We start from the raw sequence: 18,320 nt of genomic DNA on the forward strand, positions 1-18,320 counted from the left end.
TCCCCAATGCTTTCAGGAAGGCTCCCCAGTTCGACCGACGAATTAGCGTCACCGAAAGCGATTGTATGGAAACCAAGCATAAATTGATATACTAAGAACATTTTGATAACGAATACGGTTACGTCATCAAATGTTTAGTCAATCCATCCCCTTCAGTAGCATATCTGTCAAAATCAGTGGCGGATTCAAGCCCCCCCCCCCCCCCCCCCAAATTGTCCAAGATTGCCTTAATCCCAACCATGGTGGGGTTGAGTTGATATAGGCAAGGTAATTCAACAAAAGGACGCACATCTCGGGACATCAAAGGTTATAACTCTAGCATCGACATTCTAGGCGCACGTGCGTCCCTACACGCTAAACGTCACAAAAACCATAACAACCAGACTATAAACCGTCAGCGTACGTGACGATTTACCCACGCGCGTGTTAGTTGCCATGTTAGTCGCGCGTCGTGCGGTGATTACAAAGGCCTAATGATATTTTGCACTAACATTAGACTGAAATATATTCTTCATTTCAACATTAATTTTACCAAAATTGTGGTGAATTGTCGTTCATGAGACTCACTTCGCAGAAAAAAATGTTGATGCTTGTTATTGGCAATTCATAACAATGATTTGGTGATATATAATTTTAAGTAAGTTAGGCCATATAATATGCTAATTAATTACCTGTTATGTGTGATTGTACGATAAAATTATAAGCTAAGACTTTTTAGGTAAAAGGTTAAACTTGATGACACCAAACTTAAAGATATTAACTGTTGATATCTACATTATTCAGCATCTGTGAGATCAGGACTAACGCCTGTTAACCATACAGGTACTTGAAATTGTAACCATTGAATGCTTAGACTGAACTTTGAGAAAGATAACAATAACCACCAGTGCATGTGCTGTATCTACAATATTCAACTATTGATGGAACGTTTGTCGCATTGGTATAATAAAGTGGATGTTTTGGAAACCATTGTGTTGAACTAATTTGTTCTGTTGATTTTGCCATGCAAATTATTGTAAAGGCTAGTTTCCTTAAGATTGCTGCAATGTCGCTGCACTGTCGTTATTTTAACAGTCCCCAACGCTTTCAGGAAGGCTCCCCAGTTCGACCGACGAATTAGCGTCACCGAAAGCGATTATATGGAAACCAAGCATAAATTGATATACAGTACTAAGGAAATTTTAATAACGAATACGGTTACGTCATCAAATGTTTAGTCATCCCCTTCAGTTGCATATCTGTCAAAATCAGTGGCGGATTCAAGGGCCCCCCCCCCCCCCCCCACCACAAATTGTCCAAGATTGCCTTAATCCCAACCATGGTGGGGCTGAGGTGATATAGGTCCTCCATCTGTGAAAGTACCTCTACGGACCCCATCTATTTTGAATTCCTGGATCCACCACTGACAATGCAGGCCATTGTCAAGAATATTTATGTACGGATGTCAATAAGATGACGTATTTGTTATCGTTTTCATACAGTTGCTAATTCTTCCTATTGTCTGCCATGACAAAATATAAAGTAATTACACCGTAGTTGCCAATGTAAAACAGCACATTTAATTTTGAACTGTAATATTTGTCTGGGAAAATACTAGTTCTCATTTTCAATTGAAAATACTGTAGTATATAACAATTAAATTCAGATAAGTCAATTTTTCAAGATTTATAGGTTAACACAGTGTTTGTTACACATAAAAGATACAGTCATTTATGTCTTCATCAGCACTTGTGGACTACTGTCTGCATGAATAAACATGGTTACATGGAATTCACCTTACGATAATTTATATAATGAATAATTCGCCTTATAACCTAATAACAGCGCCATCGTGATTCTAAAAGTGGAAGATGTTAAGCATTTTACAACTCTCCACCAAGCTTATTCACAACAGCATTTGTTTCTGTAATTCCAGTAACAAAAACATTTATTTGTCCACTTAAAAAATACGATAATAATTAACAAAAACATTACAGAAAAACTGGCAGTATACAAAGATAAAACAATGGTAGCACAAGCTGGTGAGAGAGAGTGGGTCAGGTTCCCCTGTTTTGTGATGGCGCACTTCGCGTTTTATCGCGCAAATTAAGGGCGTGCGAAAATAAAGGGCTTTACAGTAAGCCCTTGCAAAGCCTTTCTCTGCCCATTTACTCTCATAAATACATAGACTAGACTAGCAACCCCCTCAGTCATGGACGACACCGGCCTTGGGCAAATCCTTGCCGCACCACTAAAATATATGTATCCATCGAACAATCTCTACACAGAAATACTTACTGTATACATGCATTACTGTACATACTGTATATCAATAGAATATTATCTTTCAACTGAATTTTTAAAAGCGAGAAGAAATTTTCCGCATCCTCAATTATAGCAATCAATACTATTCCTATACCGTACTCGCGCGAATAAGCGCCCCGTTTGAATAAGCGCCCCTCTCGAATTACCGCCCCTCCTAACGTGAAAATTTCCTTAAACGCCCCGTTTGAATACGCGCCCCTCATAAGATTTTCTTTTTAGCAAGTCAATAATCCAATCAATACTGGTATGATTTGAGCTGTAGAGTGGAAACACATTCTTCTTCAGTCAATATCAAAATGAGGATATTTCTCTTGCAAATTCCCATCTAGTTTTCAAGAAAAAAAATACAATGATCCTGCCATCCTGCTAATCTCAATCGTCCGATGGCCAACAAGCTAACCACTAGCATCTGCAATTTTGCTGTTATGTAAATATTCACGCATTCTTGTAATGAGCCATTTTCTCTTTACGATTATATTTTCTAACCACCATGCGTGATGTCCTTATGTAATCTTTTTTCATTCAAAAAGTGCCTTTTGAATTTAAAAATTTTCCATAAGCGCCCCCTCAATTTCCATTCTGTTTTCATAAGCGCCCCGTTTGAATAAGCGCCCCTCAGAAAGTGCAAAAAAAATATTTTAAGCGCCCGGGCGCTTATTCGCGGGAGTACGGTACATATACTTTAAAATTTGTCAGAAAATTTAACCATAATATTTTCGAACCAGTGCCAACAGCGCCCTCCCGAAAATCTATTCTGGCCGAGAATGTATCTACGTTAGATTTAATGATGCAAGTAAAGAAGATGTTTCAATATTAATTATATTATTATAATAGGATGCAGTGGAGAAAAAAAACTGCTACTAAATTCTGAATAGGCCTACTAGCCTACTGGCAGCAGGTAGCAGGAATAACATAATGATAAATTATTTATTCAGATTTTTTTTAAAAATATAAACACGCGTTTTTGCCTATTAAGGCCTAGGCCTACTAAAAAAGTAGGATTTTAGTTTCAGAGAAGCGAAAAAAAAAATTAATGGTAATCCCTATAATAGAAGCTCTAATGTGCGTTTTTAGGACTATTGGGTGGGCTTCTTTGAGATGAGATTCTTTTCTAGATGGGCCTGGGAAATATATACTGTACATATACTAGGCCTATAGGCCTACATATAATTTGTTACCATAAAAATTAATAGGCCTATAATACATTATATTATTAATATACTGTAATATACTATTCAGTATATTAACATTTTTCAATCCTCAAATGAATTTAAATAGCTAGTTAGCTTCAGCCTATCCAAGATTCAAGATAATTTTATTGTCTGGAAAACCTAGAAAATTACGTTCCACTGGCAGTGTTACAAGTGTTAAAAATTATATACAGTAATAAATAAAAGATAACAAGGATATAAAACTATGAGCACCAAATAATATCTTGTCATAAGATGTACAAAAATTTGAAACGCATGCCTCTGAACATTGAACTCTCTTTGGTACATGTTGATTAGTAAGTTTTTAAGCATACTTATGCTTAATTTTTTAAGAATTATTTAAAAAAAAAAGGAACAAGCTCGTTCTCTAGAGAATTGAACTCGAATACCGTAACATGAAGTTCTACAGCACTAACCACTACACTATCTGTACGACTGAACTTGAAGGACGAGTTAATTTGGCAATGTTAAACTATATATTCTAAATTAATAAAATTTAAAAAAAAACATCCAAATGTAATTCTTTGGACTTCACCCCGGTAAATAAAATCCTAAGTCCATAAACATTTATATTTCTCTAAGATAAATATTTAAACATGAATACTGTAATCAATACTAAAGTTACATACTGTATTTTAACACGGACAAACTGGTGTCCATTAAATTATTATACAAAACTACTTTTCATTATATTATTAACTCTTATAGAAGACAACTAAATTGTATTTTGGGAGGAGACTCTGCTTCCAGGGTGGGGTTGAGTTAGGTGTTGATTCGAACCAAATTTTTCTGCGAACGTTATTTAATTAGGCGAGTGGCGCTTCTTGACGATAAGCATTTGCTTAGTAATTTTCAGAGGGGGCGCGCTTGTTTTTGGTCTTGGTGGTACCACCCACTAAACAAAATAGAAGCTAATTTTAGGCAGCAATTTTAAATATTAAAGTTATAAAACCAGGGAGTTGTTATTTAGATAACAACTCCCTGGTCGCACATTGTAATAAAGTGTCGCACTTTGTAATAAAGTCTGTCGCACTTTGTAATAACTGAGCTGTCACACTTTGTAATAAAATGAGCTGTCGCACTTTGTAATAGACTCTGTCGCACTTTGTAATAATACATCCCTGTTATCAAAGATTTTTGATAAATTCTTATTTTTCTCGGGGACCGAATTTTGTTCTCAGTAAACCGCGGCAGTTGTATGTTAAAGAGCGCCATCTATCATAAATGAATATGCATTTTCACACGTCGCCTCTGTGTTGAAAGCATGTTTATGTTTATACAATAAAAGAAAAAGATTTGTTTCCAGTTTTAATATTTTTTGAATATAGGCACTGAAGAGGAAAAGAGAAGTTTTTTAAACGTTATCTGAAGTACTTGCTGCCACCGGCCTAATTTCGGTATGATTTATTTTATGCGGGTCAATTGCACGGTGTTTATTCTTGTTTTTTAGGCCTAGGGCCTAGGCCTAGATACTGACTGCACGTTTGGTTTTATCGGTCTAGGCTAGGCATAGACCAGACCCTCTAGACAGTAGCCTAGGCCAAGGCTCTCCCGGTCAAGGAAGGGCCACTGTGGCCTACGCCAGGTAGACAGTAGGTAGACCTAGTAGTAGTAGGCCTACTATAATGCTGTTATAAAGACTTCTTGCATATATAGTAAATATGGGGTATGACAGTGTTGCATCAGCGGGTGGGGTAAGGGAGGGTTTACGGGGTGGGGTCCGGGGATGAGGGGGTAGATTTTGAGCGACGCCCGACCACGCCCACTAAACGCTCTCGTCGGTACCACCCCCATGGGCATGATGAATAGATCTTGACTTGTTATAATTTTACAATTGAATACAGTAGAACCCATATTAAGGGGACAACATTTGTGTATGTTGCCGATGTTGTTTCTTTATTCAAGTGCAATTGTTAATGACCAAATACTCTTCTTTTTTTTTTAAATATTGAGCTTTCTATTGGATGCACAAGATAGAATACTATTAATAGATGTTACCAAAATTAGAGTGCAGGCTGTCCAGATAGATTAGAATCCTATATAAAAATACACAAAACAAGAAATCTTTTGTTTAATGGTCAAAATTGACAAGATTTTTGTGTCTCCAGGCAGTAGACACTTTGCTATCCTGGTCAATCCGGAAGCGTAAAGTTGACATTATGTCACATTCGTGATGTGTGATATGACGCGATTTTACTACTACCCGTAAACTCGGTCGTGTGTGGTACGATGCATTGCTAGCCAATTCGTCATTATCTATCGGGCGCACAGTTCCGAAAGTTGGTTCCAAGTTAAAATTAAATCGAGTAGAAGTGGTTAAACGGGTCTACAATTGAACTCGGGTCGAGACTCTTTTGCTGTAGTTGTTCCCGTTGTTTTTTCTACCCTAACTTGGTGGTTTTGGAGTTGATGCTAGCTTATTAACAATATTAATCATCAGTCAGTCTGCATAAATTGGAAAGCTTGGATAAAAAGCACCGTTTCTATTAAATTTTGGCAGTAGACACACACTCCCACTGGGAGCCTATTTTATTCATATGAAGTATAACACATGCACTAGGCATCCAGTGCCTATTCTAAGGATGGAACAAATTCTAGTTTGATGTTAAGTTTATTGCTCAAAATAATTTTTTTTTTTTTGGTACATTTTCATTTGTTTTGGTTTTTCTTCTCTGTTGTTGTTAAGCGCCTCGAGGTTGTGTCAACGTGAGGCGCTATAGTCCAGAATTATTATTATTATTATTAAAAGGTGTCAAGATATAAATTTGAATGATTTTGTTACTACTGATAGTTGTTTTGATACATTAAAAAAAAATAGTGTCTTCTTAATAAGGGTGAAATTGTATTGATTTGACCATTTTCCACACTCAAAAAGTGTCCCCATCCCCTTAATAGGGTTGTCCCCTTTAATAGGGGTTGGCTGTAGTGCTAAAAGATATATTGCCCCTCGTTTCACTCAATAGTGTCTCCTACAGGGGTGTCCCAAAGGAGGGGGTTCTACTGTTATGTAATTGAAATAAATATTAACCACATGTGATTTTAGAAGTGCTTGTCCTTCCAGCATTGCAACCCCATTCTTAGTGCCAACTACAACTTGAATATGGTATACACCTTTCTATTGTCTTCCTAAATGTAATCCAACTAGTATTTTAATGTAATTATTTTAATACAGTATTTTTAAATGCTAGTATCTTAACCTCACAGATCCATTTGTCAGGCTGTGAAAGTGGGTCTGGGGAGGATTTTTGCCCTTTATAAAAATTATGAAATAGAGCATCCTCTAGGCTATGTTTTTTTTTTAAATTTTTATTGTAGTGGTGGAACTGCTAACAATTACAGTCATCGATTGGTATAGTTTGTTAAATTTATATATGGCCTGTATTCACATTTTTTATGACGAATTCACTTCATTTTTATGAATTTTATGGTATATTAAATCAGCCTATATATTTTATCTCTTATACAATTTTTTATGATGCTTAGGATAACACAAAGAAGGCATGCAATGTAAAAAGTTGATGCTCATGCATGAAACTCGCACATTATCCCTGTGTTTTGGAAGATGTAGTTGTAATTCTTTTTTATGCTTGGAATTACCATGAAAAAGATGTTTAATTGTGTTCCTTTGCATGGCAAGATGGAGAGACAAGGCTTAGAAGAGAGGCTTCGAGAAGCTGCATCTTGTGGTGACAATGAAGAAATACAAAAACTTTTGAATTTAAATGTTGATGTCAACAGTAAGAATCAAGTGAATGGTTGGTAAGTTGAATTTTATAAATGGGTTTTTTATATTTATTAATTACTGTATATTAAATTGATCTCAGACCATGTAATTACGAAGGCTTTACTTTCATTGGAGTCCTTCTGTTGGTGAATTGGGAGGTACACCAGATGGCAGACCCAAGCTTTTTTTTCCAGCAAAATGAATATATTTACCTTCCTTGCATACATACTGTAGGTACCCATGTATACTCTTGGTAGAGAAATACCTGGAGGATCCAGATATGTCCAAAAGGGGTGAGAAAGAGATTGAGCTACAACCCAGGGAACTGCGAGGGCATGTCCCCAAGAAAGTATATTTGTTTTCTAGAGTCTAGAGCGATCAATAATTTCCTTTTCTTTCTTCCTTTTTCCTTCCTTCCCCCCCCCCCCAAATTTCCCCTGGATCCAAATGTAAATAGGGTTTTGAACAGAACATTGACCTCTATGTTTAAAATCTGAGCCACAACCCATGCCTTTAAAATTATTTTGGTTTTCTGTGCTAGGACGGCGCTCCATTGGGCTTGCAAGAGAGGTCAGATCAATGCAGTAAGTATACTGCTGGACAACAATGCAGATCGAACAGCAGAAACTAACAGTGGTGAAACACCAGATCAGCTAACAACCAAAGCAGAAATACATCGTTTGTTGGGAGGTAAAATTTGATTCATTTCAAGAATTATTTACCAAATTTATTTTTAAATGTTTTTATTATCATTAAAAAAAATTTTTAATTAGTTCGTTTGCCTTCCCTAGCTCACGAAAATATAGTGGGGGCATTTTTAAAAAAGGATTATTTTTTTCGATTTTTTATTCACAAATTTTAAAAATTGATATTTCTCCATTTTGCACATGAACGTTGTCTAAATTTGGTGTCTGATATAAGGTATTGCCAATCTAGAGTGGGTGCGTGATAACTTTGGTAAACTCTAGATAATACAAGTGGATTTTAAGGATGGAAAAGTGGGTTAATAAGGGTGGGTGAAAGCCCATGAAATTAGCTTTAGACTGGGTGGAAAACTTCAAGGCCGGGTGGCCCTGCCCTCTATAACTACATCCCTGAATGAATATGGTAATGTTGGTGACAGGAGCATCCCTGAATGAATATGGTAATTATGGTGACAGGAGAAAAAAGAAATTAAAAAAAAAAAAAATCTTTTTTGCACCCGCCCCTTCTATACAGTTTCCAGCATTAAAGGGCAAACAAACAATTGATTTTTTTTAGGCCTTACTCTGCTGATATTTGATATTATTACTGCAGTGTTTCTATAGTTATAAGGTTTTATTGTTGTTATAACATTATTAGTATTCTCATCAATTTAGAATTTAGTGTATATGATACGATAAAACTTTATTGTCACAGTATAAAATACAGATATGAGATATTGTTCCTTAAAATACACTCATATTAGTAGAAAATTATAGAAATGTGGGTAAATACATACAAGTTGCTCAACAAAAATTGCTAAATTAAAAAAAAATACAAGAGGCTAAATGTTCAAAACTGTCAATCAAAACCTAATATTGCAAGCATTACTGAGTTGTAAGGGAAAGGCAAGGTATTCATTATTATGGCTTTCTTGGTTTTCATGCAATCGCTACACGCTGTTGCCAAGAGCTTTTGGTGATGCTGATTGGACAGTTTAATTGGGGCGTCTTTTCCTTTCATGTAGTTAAATCATAACAGCTTTAACAATTAAGAACATAAAATCAAACAGCAGTTTTATAATGTTCAGTTAAATTTATGTAAAATTGTATTAACATAATTAATTTATTACTAATGAGTGTCAATTTTTAATACCTTGTTTAGCGAACCCAGCGTTCGCCAATAATTATGATTTAGAATAAAATTGAAATTTCATTTTTGGCCAAATAGCACACCCGCAGCCATGAAAAAATGGAAATTTCAGAAAAAAGAAAAGAAATAAAGAAAAATTTTTCTTTATTTTTATTACCACTGCCACTGCCTTGAAGTCTCCAACAATAGGATGTGTATAATATTTCTTCCTAATTATATAAATTTAAAGCATTTAACTGCCCCATTACTACACTGTATATATTAACCAATAAAATTTTGTTTCCTCTCCGTCTGGATGTTTTTGGCAAAACTATTTGCTAAATAAGAAAACAAAATATTGTATTTATCCACCCTCTGTCAATCTTAAAAAAACAAGTCTCGCCTCTTTACAATGACTGCTATTATTACTATTCCAAATCCAGTCGGTTGCATAATATTGTTTTTGTAGACGTACCGTGTCAACTCATTAGAATTCCGATCACCCTTCAGCATTTCATGTATAATCCACTATTGATTATGAATATCAGTGAATGTAGTACACCACTAAAAGCTGTGTACAAGTGCATATTATTGCAAATTTTATTAATATTGTTGCTGTTATTATTATTATTATTATTATTATTATCACCATTATTATTATTATTATTATTATTATTATTGTTGTTTTTGTTTCTATTTTTTGTTTTTATTTTATTATTACTATTGTTTTTGTTTTATTATTGTTTTTGTTTTTTAACTTGGTTTTTGTTTTTATTATTACTATTTTTTTGTTTTTAATATGGTTTTTGTTTATATTATTATTTTTATTTCTATTTATTGCTATTGTTAAATTATTATTGCTGTTATTTTTGTTTTTATTATTGCTAATTGTTTTTCTTCTTATTATTCCAATTATTCTTGTTTTTCTTTTTTTGTTTTATTATTACTATTGTTTTTCTTTTTATTATTGCTGTGTTTGTGGTTTTGTTATTACATTCCTTCACATACTCGGACTGAACATAGGTATATACTGTAGGTAACATATTGTAAGATAATTAAATTAATATTACCATTTATACTCATTACTGTTTCACTGTAGGATAGTCATTATAATTTATAAATTAATTAAGTAGGTAACTATAGTATGTAGTATGTATTGGCTTGATGAGATTTAACTCATTTGTTATTTTTTTCCTTCCTTTTAATTCTATGATTTGTAGTCTAAATAATAATAATGTTATATTTATATAGCGCATATTGCACATTGCCCCTATGTGCTTAAATGTAACATTAATCAGTTTTTCTTTTAAACATTTCTGTTACTAGTGACCCCAGAATCGGTAGTAGCAAATAGATCTCTACCTATTACACCCAACTATATGAAGTACCCGATTCAAACATATGCATCGCAAAATGGTGATGGGCAGGGGTCAGAGGTCATGAGACAATCATCATCGCTGGGAAACCGAGAGACAAAAGCTGCATGTTTTAAGGATGATGGTAAGGTGGTTGTCAACATGCTTGCAAGATCAACACCTTCATTCTCATTTGCATAATAAGCGCCTTGTTATCCCTCAGCAAAAGGCGCTATGTAAATTTCTATGTTATTATAACTATAATTTTCAATCTCATCACTATCATTCTATAGTATTCTGATAAGCGCCTGTTTGAAATAGGTGCCATTCTTGAATAATTGTTGCACCAGACATATTTTTGCTAAGTGTTGATTAGAGATATATTCAATTTTACATAAACTTTAGGATTTTAATTAAGAGTACTGTTACGGTTCATGCGTAATGCTTTGATGTTGTGTATCAATGGGATACCGTAATGGTAATAGAAATTTTCACACACGTTTTTATTATTTAATTTCTATGTAAAGTGTACAGACTGGAAGTTTCTAATGTTCATTCAAATTTAAAGCTTTGCCAATCCAAGTCAAATTAGAGGTATAAATACTGAGAATATTTGCAATAAAACACCTACTCACAGCCTCTTAAATGTCATTGAAATAGTGTTGATTATGCCAAAAGGGGCTCTGCCCTTTGACCCTCTATGCAGCCCTCCTGGACCCCAGCCAAGTTTGGTCTGTTTTCCTGGAAAAAGAAAACCCACCCCAATTCACAACTCAGTATACAGGCCTGGAAAGTAATTAATATTATAAATATTAATTGAATCTTTTATTATGAACTTATTTGTAGGACTGGAACTTGTACTGAAGGTTCGCGTTGCCAATGCTGCCGACACGGACTTCATTGAAGTCGAACTCGATCGGGGGAATCTAACTTTCCAAACCCTTATAGAAGTATGCTGCAGGGAACTGAATGCGAGTCCAGACCTTCTGGTGAAGGTCCGCAAACTACCAAACACAATTGTCCGCAAAGACAAGGATGTCCGACGATTCCACGACTTCCAGGAACTTGAGTTCGTCTTGCGAAAGACTTCTGCTGATAACCATTCAGTTCCTTTTCAAAATCAAAGTATTTATTATTAATATTTGTACATTGACAATAATTATTCAGTGTGAAAATTTTGTTATTTATATAATGTTCTTTTAAATAGACTTAATGCACAATATAACACTGTATTAGTTTTTCATTTTCATGGACTAATTTATTTATTATTTGTTTTCAAAATACATCAAAATTGCAGTAAAACTGTACTGGTTGCTGTTTGAAAGTGACAATATTATATAAATGATTTCAGTTAAATTTATAATTTTAAAACCACCAATATAATAAGAAAACAATTAAATATATGTAAAAAACATATTGAAATTTGATTTCAATGTTTTTTTCATAATTTAAGTGACAATTTTAATATCTGGATTTCCACAATGCTTGTTTTACATCTAATAAGTTCTTAAGACACTGTTTAAAATTTTTTTTCTACAAATAATTGTTTCATGCTTTCAAATTATAATTATAATATTATTATCATCATTAAAAAATGTTATATCTGTATGTTTTATGTTTAAGATCGTAGCTATATAATCAAAGGTTTACAACCTAGCCTCACTGTTGACATTGTGGTGTGCTAAGGTAATTAATACAGTAGTGTACCGTGTGTACATTTTTTCATCAGGATAACAAATAGCTTTAACACACTTTATCTCTGTAGAGCACTTTTCCAGAAGCTGTGTGCAGTTTTGAAAAAAAAAAAGTCACAGAAAACAGTTTTAAAACTGCAAAATTCTTGCACAAATTCACCGTCTATTATTTCACCATCATTTTTTGTATTGTATTGATATTCTAAACATGTTTATTAGCTACTGTTTGTTTTTAAGTGTTCCTCGATTTGCATTTCTTATAGTTGAAACATTTTCTATATAGTTATATAAGAGTTATATTTTTTTTTTTTTTTCTGCTTTCAAAGTGTGCACAGCTTCAAATTGCACGGAACACCATTGTTTGTATTCCAAAGTGCTCTGCAACTGATAAATCTTTGCAGCCCTAGAAACAAAATCTTGGACAATGAATTATTTTCTTGAATATCAGATTTCTATTACTGTATCATGTTTTAATGTTTCATAAAGTTTTGTAGGAAAATATGCTTAGGTAATATGCAAATGTATTCTCTCTTCTATATATACAGTATACTGATGCAGATGAGTTCAATGTATATGAATTAATAGGCTCTGTGTATGAACACTTTAGATAAAAGTTATGAATATTCATAGAATATGTTAATGATGGGCATACTTATTTTGTAGTTGCCTTGATGGAAACCATATTGCCAGATGAAGGCATTTTCTATTGGAAATGTAAAAATTGATAGTTTATAAGCTGCAGATTTTATTAGCGTGTTATTTTATAAACCATGGGGTCCACCGATAACTGAAACACGGAGAAATGTGAAGTTTATGTTTTATAATTTGCAATATTAGTTTTGAAAGTTTAATTTTTGTCCAACAATTTGTAGAAATTAATAATCAAAAGGTACCATCTCCTGTATGGACGATGGCTATTATATGAATAATAGCAGAGTAAATATAATAGAAGTTGACATTTGTAAATAATAATAATAATAATAATAATAATAATAATAAAGGACTTTTTATTAAGGAGAGTCAACCATACTATTACAACGAATCTATTTGCTATTAGTTAGTTAAATTCTTTATTTATGGTCAGGTGTTTCCATCTTCGTCTTAGTTTCTCCGGATATTAAATATTAGGATATCTAGGATAATGTATTATGGACAGGACCTGTGTTTGAGTATACTCTATGCAGTGGAAGTGAAATTTCTGTGTAAATTGGAATGTGTTAAGTTTCACTTTAGTTCATTTGACAGGCACGTCAACATTGTGTTGACAGATGACCAATGGCTGTCCAATAATAAGGAGACTATATTTGTTTTGTCTGCATTCCTAGTGTCTCCAAATTACACAAGAGACATTTTTTACACAGGATGTATACTAAATATTTTAACGACTTCCCGATATCCACCAAAATTTCTGTCAGCTTCGCACAAATTTAACCCTTGCTAAAAGTCAGTATAATTTACAGTATATGCAAACACTGCAAATTCTCCTGAAAATAATATGCTTTATGGCTCCGAATTTACATTGTTGTGGTCATCATTGCATGATAATTCATGAACTAGAGATACCAATGTATATCAGTTGTCTTCCAGCAAATTATTTCTGTGTTAAAGTATTTAGTAATAATTTTCAGAGTGTCAACGAAACTTAACAACTGACCAATCAGAACACGGTCACGTGTTGTCCCACAGGCGCATGTTTTTGCGTACACTGTCGTTTTGTGGACCCTTAGGCAACGATATTCAAGGGGCTGGGCTTTGTGAAAAGGTCCATTGATATAAATGTAAGGGTATAATTTAGTTGTTTTGCAGTTTATATTCAGGTTCTACCGTGCATACAGTAAATCTTTGAATAAGCGCCACTCTCGACTGAACACCGCACCAAGCATTTGTTTTTTTCAGTAAGCGCCGCTCTTGAGTAAGCACCGCAGCGCTTATTTGAGATTATTCTACTTTGAATAAGCACCACAGCGCTTAATAGAGAGTATATAATTGTTATCTGTGTAATGAAACGCTTTGAGAAACAAAGTTCAAATGAATAAATAACACAGTGAAGACACAAGAATATCTTTATAAACGTTTATTTAAGATGATGTAGGGCCAACGATGGAATACGTTAGTTAGCAACATGGGAATGAGCATAGAAAAAGCGCCACGCTGATATTTTTCAAGGGCCACTCCCGAATAAGTACTGCACACTGAAGCCGCCAACAATTTAATAAGTGCCACATCTTATTCAAGGATTTACGGTACCTTTGGAACAAATCCCACCGTCATGATCATATTGAGTAACAGTTGAAAATGCCCATGTACCATTATAGCAGAGCCATGAAGTTGCAACATTGAACATTTAGAAGCCATTTTTGTGTCAAAAATCGATATCCGAGCTCACAGTGTGTAACAGCCTAAAACTGAGTACAGTAGTTAGATTTTCTCTTTGTTTTATTCAGTCAAACTATCACTACATACAAGTTAGCAATTTTCATTTTGTAAAAACCATTTTTACATAGTTTATTATTGTATAATGCTATCAAGGTCTGCATTATTAATTGAATAAAATTGTTTATTTTACCGGATATAACTTAATTAGTGTTAAAGGATCCCCCTCACTAATCATCAGAGACAGTGTTTGTAAACGAATTCCTTAATATCCAGTATTATACTTCTAAAGTGCTAAATTTTGTGCTACTGTGTATTCTAAGTTCATGTGCATTACATGTGTCCATCCGAGGGATTTGGACACAAATGTCGTGTACAACATCACTCTCCGCAAACCCATGTACTTAGTACCGGTCCCAACTCCATGGCTCTGCATCATAGAGAAATATTTCTCTAATGTAAAAATGATGTTGCGATTTCCACATTTACATCCTGGAAATTACAATAGGCCTACTGACAACCAATTCCACAGTCATTCTACAGTTCGACAGTTATACAGGAGGGTTGGTATGTTTTTTTTAACGTGTAACTTAATGAAATAAAATCTTGTCAACAAAAGAGTTTTCTCAACGGAATCTTCATTGGTGCTTCACTGTGTCACATCAATATTCAAGGCGTCACCAGTCAGGGGCGGATCCAGAATTTTTCAAATAGGTAAATGAAAAGCACATAACATTGATTTGCATTGAAATTTTTAAAATTTAGTAGCAAAACGGGGGTTCGTGCCCTACTGAATCTCCCCCACCCCTTCCCTGAACCTCTAGGGCAAGCGGGTACAAGTTCTGGTGACCATAAATAACAATATTCCATCTGTTTTAAATTGAAAAATGATCAATAAAGTTACAAACTCAAAATTGAGATTGACACAATTCAGTATTACCTCAACCAGGATTTTTCCAACTTCATGTAGATGTTCTAGTCGTTCTTCCAGCAGTGGGATATTAGTGTCAGTCGCTGATCGGAAAATGTATTGCAACTGACGTAGACTAACAGTACATTCTTAGGAATGTCTAAATTCAGTTAAACTAGCAATTCCGTATTATATTTATAAATCTTTATAACATTATACAAAAATTAGATTTTTCTTAAAAATTGAAATTTTGCCGGGAATGGGGCTTTAACTACTTTAACATCTAACCTATAACCTAACACTCTATAGGGTCTAGCTCTATAACCGTGCCTTGTCCACTTGCCATGCCGTATGGCGTGCTCTGTTTGTTCTCTAGAGTGTCGAACCCGATAACTGCAGCTTGAAATCAGCTTGAAATCCTACATAGGCCCTAACCATTACACTTCGGTACTGTACGAGTGAGCATGAGGGACGTGTTAAATTTGGCAATTTTAACTATTATAGTTAAAATTGCTTTACACTTTATAACAAAAAAAATATATAAATAAAAAATGTATTAAGACTTGACCCCGGTAAATACAAAGCTAAATCCGTACGAATTTATTTTTATTTATTCAAAGATGAATATTAAAAGTCAATAATTAATATTATAGTTAAATTTACATTGTATTTTAACTCGGAAAAACTGGTTTCAACTAAAGTTGTTATACAAAACTACTTTCCACTACATTAACTCCAATGGAACCAGGACTAAATTTTATTTCTGTGCTCGCAGGGTGGGGTTGAGGTATGTGTTGATTCGAACTTTTTCGCGAACTTTTATTAGGTGAGAGAGGCGCGGTTTAACGATAAGCATTTCCTCAACAAATTTCCAGTGTAGGTGTGCGCTCGTTTGGTCTGGGTGATACCATGGTGATACCACCTACGCCACTCAACAAAATAGAAGCTAATTAGTAGGCTGAAATTTTGAATTTGAAAGTTAGTTGAAGAAGTTTAATTTTAGCCCAACTGAATTTGGAATGAATGATAAAATAAAAACTAATTTGAAGTATAATTTACCTAGTAAACCAAGCATTTGCGGACCCTATGATTTCCCCCGACAGCGGGATGATTCCCCCGACCAGTGGCGGCGCTACGGAGGGGTAGGGGTAGGGTTTTGGGGGTCTTCTTCCATCCCCGTTGGGGAGAAAAAAACACAGTTCGTCGAGGAAAAAAAAAATTATATGTATTTTTACTAGTAAATAGACTCTATATTCGATTAAAGCCTTTGAAACTCGACTCCTAAATGTTCATATTTTCGGGGTGCTTCACCCCTTGGACCACCTTCTAGTGGTTTTAGTGACACCCGACCACGCCTACTTGGATCACTCAAAAGTATGGCAATCAGGGGTTTCAAAGTCTTATTTAATAGATTTTAGACTCTCTTATGTAGATAATACATTTTTTCTCCCTGACAAATTGTGTGGTTTTTCTCCCCGACGAATTGTGGTTTTTCTCCCCGAACTGTGGATTGGGGGAGGGGATATAGGTTCCCAACGGGGCTGTAGTCCCCTAGCACCCCGTAGCGCCACTCTGCCAAGGTATCCTTTCTTATTAAAATGTTAGCCTATCAAATTAGAGGTTCCGATCAAAGAAACAACGAGATATCCCCTCCCCCACCGTCCGTCCGTCCCTCTTGTTTAGAGTTATGAAAATAAATGATTAGTGTGTAATTACCTTTCCAATGACCCCATGCATTACTATGATTTAAGTGGCACGTCGGCCATCTTGAAATTTAAAATGGCGGTCCACCCCTAATCCTAGGCCTATCTGTTGTAGAATGTGTGTACCAAATATGATGAATTATCAAAATCTGAACGATTTATGTGCTTAGAACTTGTACTAAAGTAACCTAATATTATGACAGCGCGGAGGCTAATTTTGCTATTGACCACATTATTTTATCCAGCAATCAAAATCATAGGAGTCAACTGAGTGCAATGTATTTTTTAATTTGTTGATGTGACAGAATCGTTAATAAAAAAGTGTTTAAAATAGTATATTGTTACTAAAGAAATACCTAATACATTACGGCAGTGTCAAATGAAGGAAGATTCTAGTAAAATTGCAAATATATTTTGATTAATTGATAATTTTAATTTGTTCTAATATAGCGCAGTATGAAACTATAGTAGACGCTCAGTATATCGTCTGTTATTAAACTTTTATAAATATGCCAACCATTAAATTGAAATAATAAATAGGTATTTTTAGAAGAAAGAAATTGTATGACTTAAATATAGAAAGGACGCGATCCAAGTAATATTGATTTTCCATGAAATTCTTTAGCGGCTGAGTACTAGGACGAATAATGGGTGGAATATGAAAATGTTATTTTTATTTGGGGGCGCTATAACTATGACTCAAAACAAAAAACAATAAACAAAACCACATGTGTAGGAGAAACGAATAGGATTACTAAAGTGCTGAGAGACATTTTACAATATGTATCGCAAGATATAACGTAAGTTCTTTGATTTTGAAAGCTATAATTCTCACTGTTTATTAAATTTAATGTATAGATGTAATGCAAGACCTATATAATTGTAGTAGACCTCTAGGCCCGGCCTACCGCTACCGCTAGTTGGTAAGCCCTGTTTGCTGCAGTGAGTAAGCGCGTAGACTGGTGCCCAGTGGCGGCTGGGTTTTTAAGGCCTTGCGCTTAGAGGAACGGCTTATTGAAAGCATTATATTTCTTATTTATGATTCTATATTTCTAGGGGGCCTGTTGCGTTAAATAAAAAATCAATTTTGAGAAAAGAAATTATTTTTTTCGCAATGCCTTCCTGGACCTGGGTTAAAGGGGTGCAGTCGGTGCCATCATCTGACACCTCCCCCACCCCACCCTTTTAATTTCTTAAGAAAAAAATTGTTATACAATTACTGCCCGTAAGGTTT

The 18,320-nt window shown here is 34.5% G+C and overlaps 1 protein-coding gene across 2 annotated transcripts; it reads left to right on the forward strand.

The window, feature by feature from the left end:
• Positions 1 to 4,741: 4,741 nt before the first annotated feature.
• LOC117109780 (ankyrin repeat domain-containing protein 40-like) lies at positions 4,742 to 15,091 on the forward strand. 2 transcript variants are annotated; one of them, XM_033252200.1, is made up of 5 exons: positions 4,742 to 4,912; positions 6,999 to 7,274; positions 7,781 to 7,929; positions 10,378 to 10,551; positions 11,253 to 15,091. In XM_033252200.1, the coding sequence occupies exons 2-5, from the start codon at positions 7,099 to 7,101 to the stop codon at positions 11,543 to 11,545; spliced, it is 792 nt and encodes a 263-aa protein (XP_033108091.1). In that variant the 5' UTR covers positions 4,742 to 4,912; positions 6,999 to 7,098; the 3' UTR covers positions 11,546 to 15,091. The 2 variants fall into 2 exon arrangements, with proteins under 2 accessions (XP_033108091.1, XP_033108092.1); XM_033252201.1 differs by having other exon boundaries at positions 7,153 to 7,274.
• Positions 15,092 to 18,320: the final 3,229 nt, after the last annotated feature.

The sequence above is a fragment of the Anneissia japonica genome, unplaced genomic scaffold, assembly GCF_011630105.1.
Source record: "Anneissia japonica isolate Jap-2015-1 unplaced genomic scaffold, ASM1163010v1 scaffold334_len275345_cov169, whole genome shotgun sequence".
NCBI lineage: Eukaryota > Metazoa > Echinodermata > Crinoidea > Comatulida > Comatulidae > Anneissia > Anneissia japonica.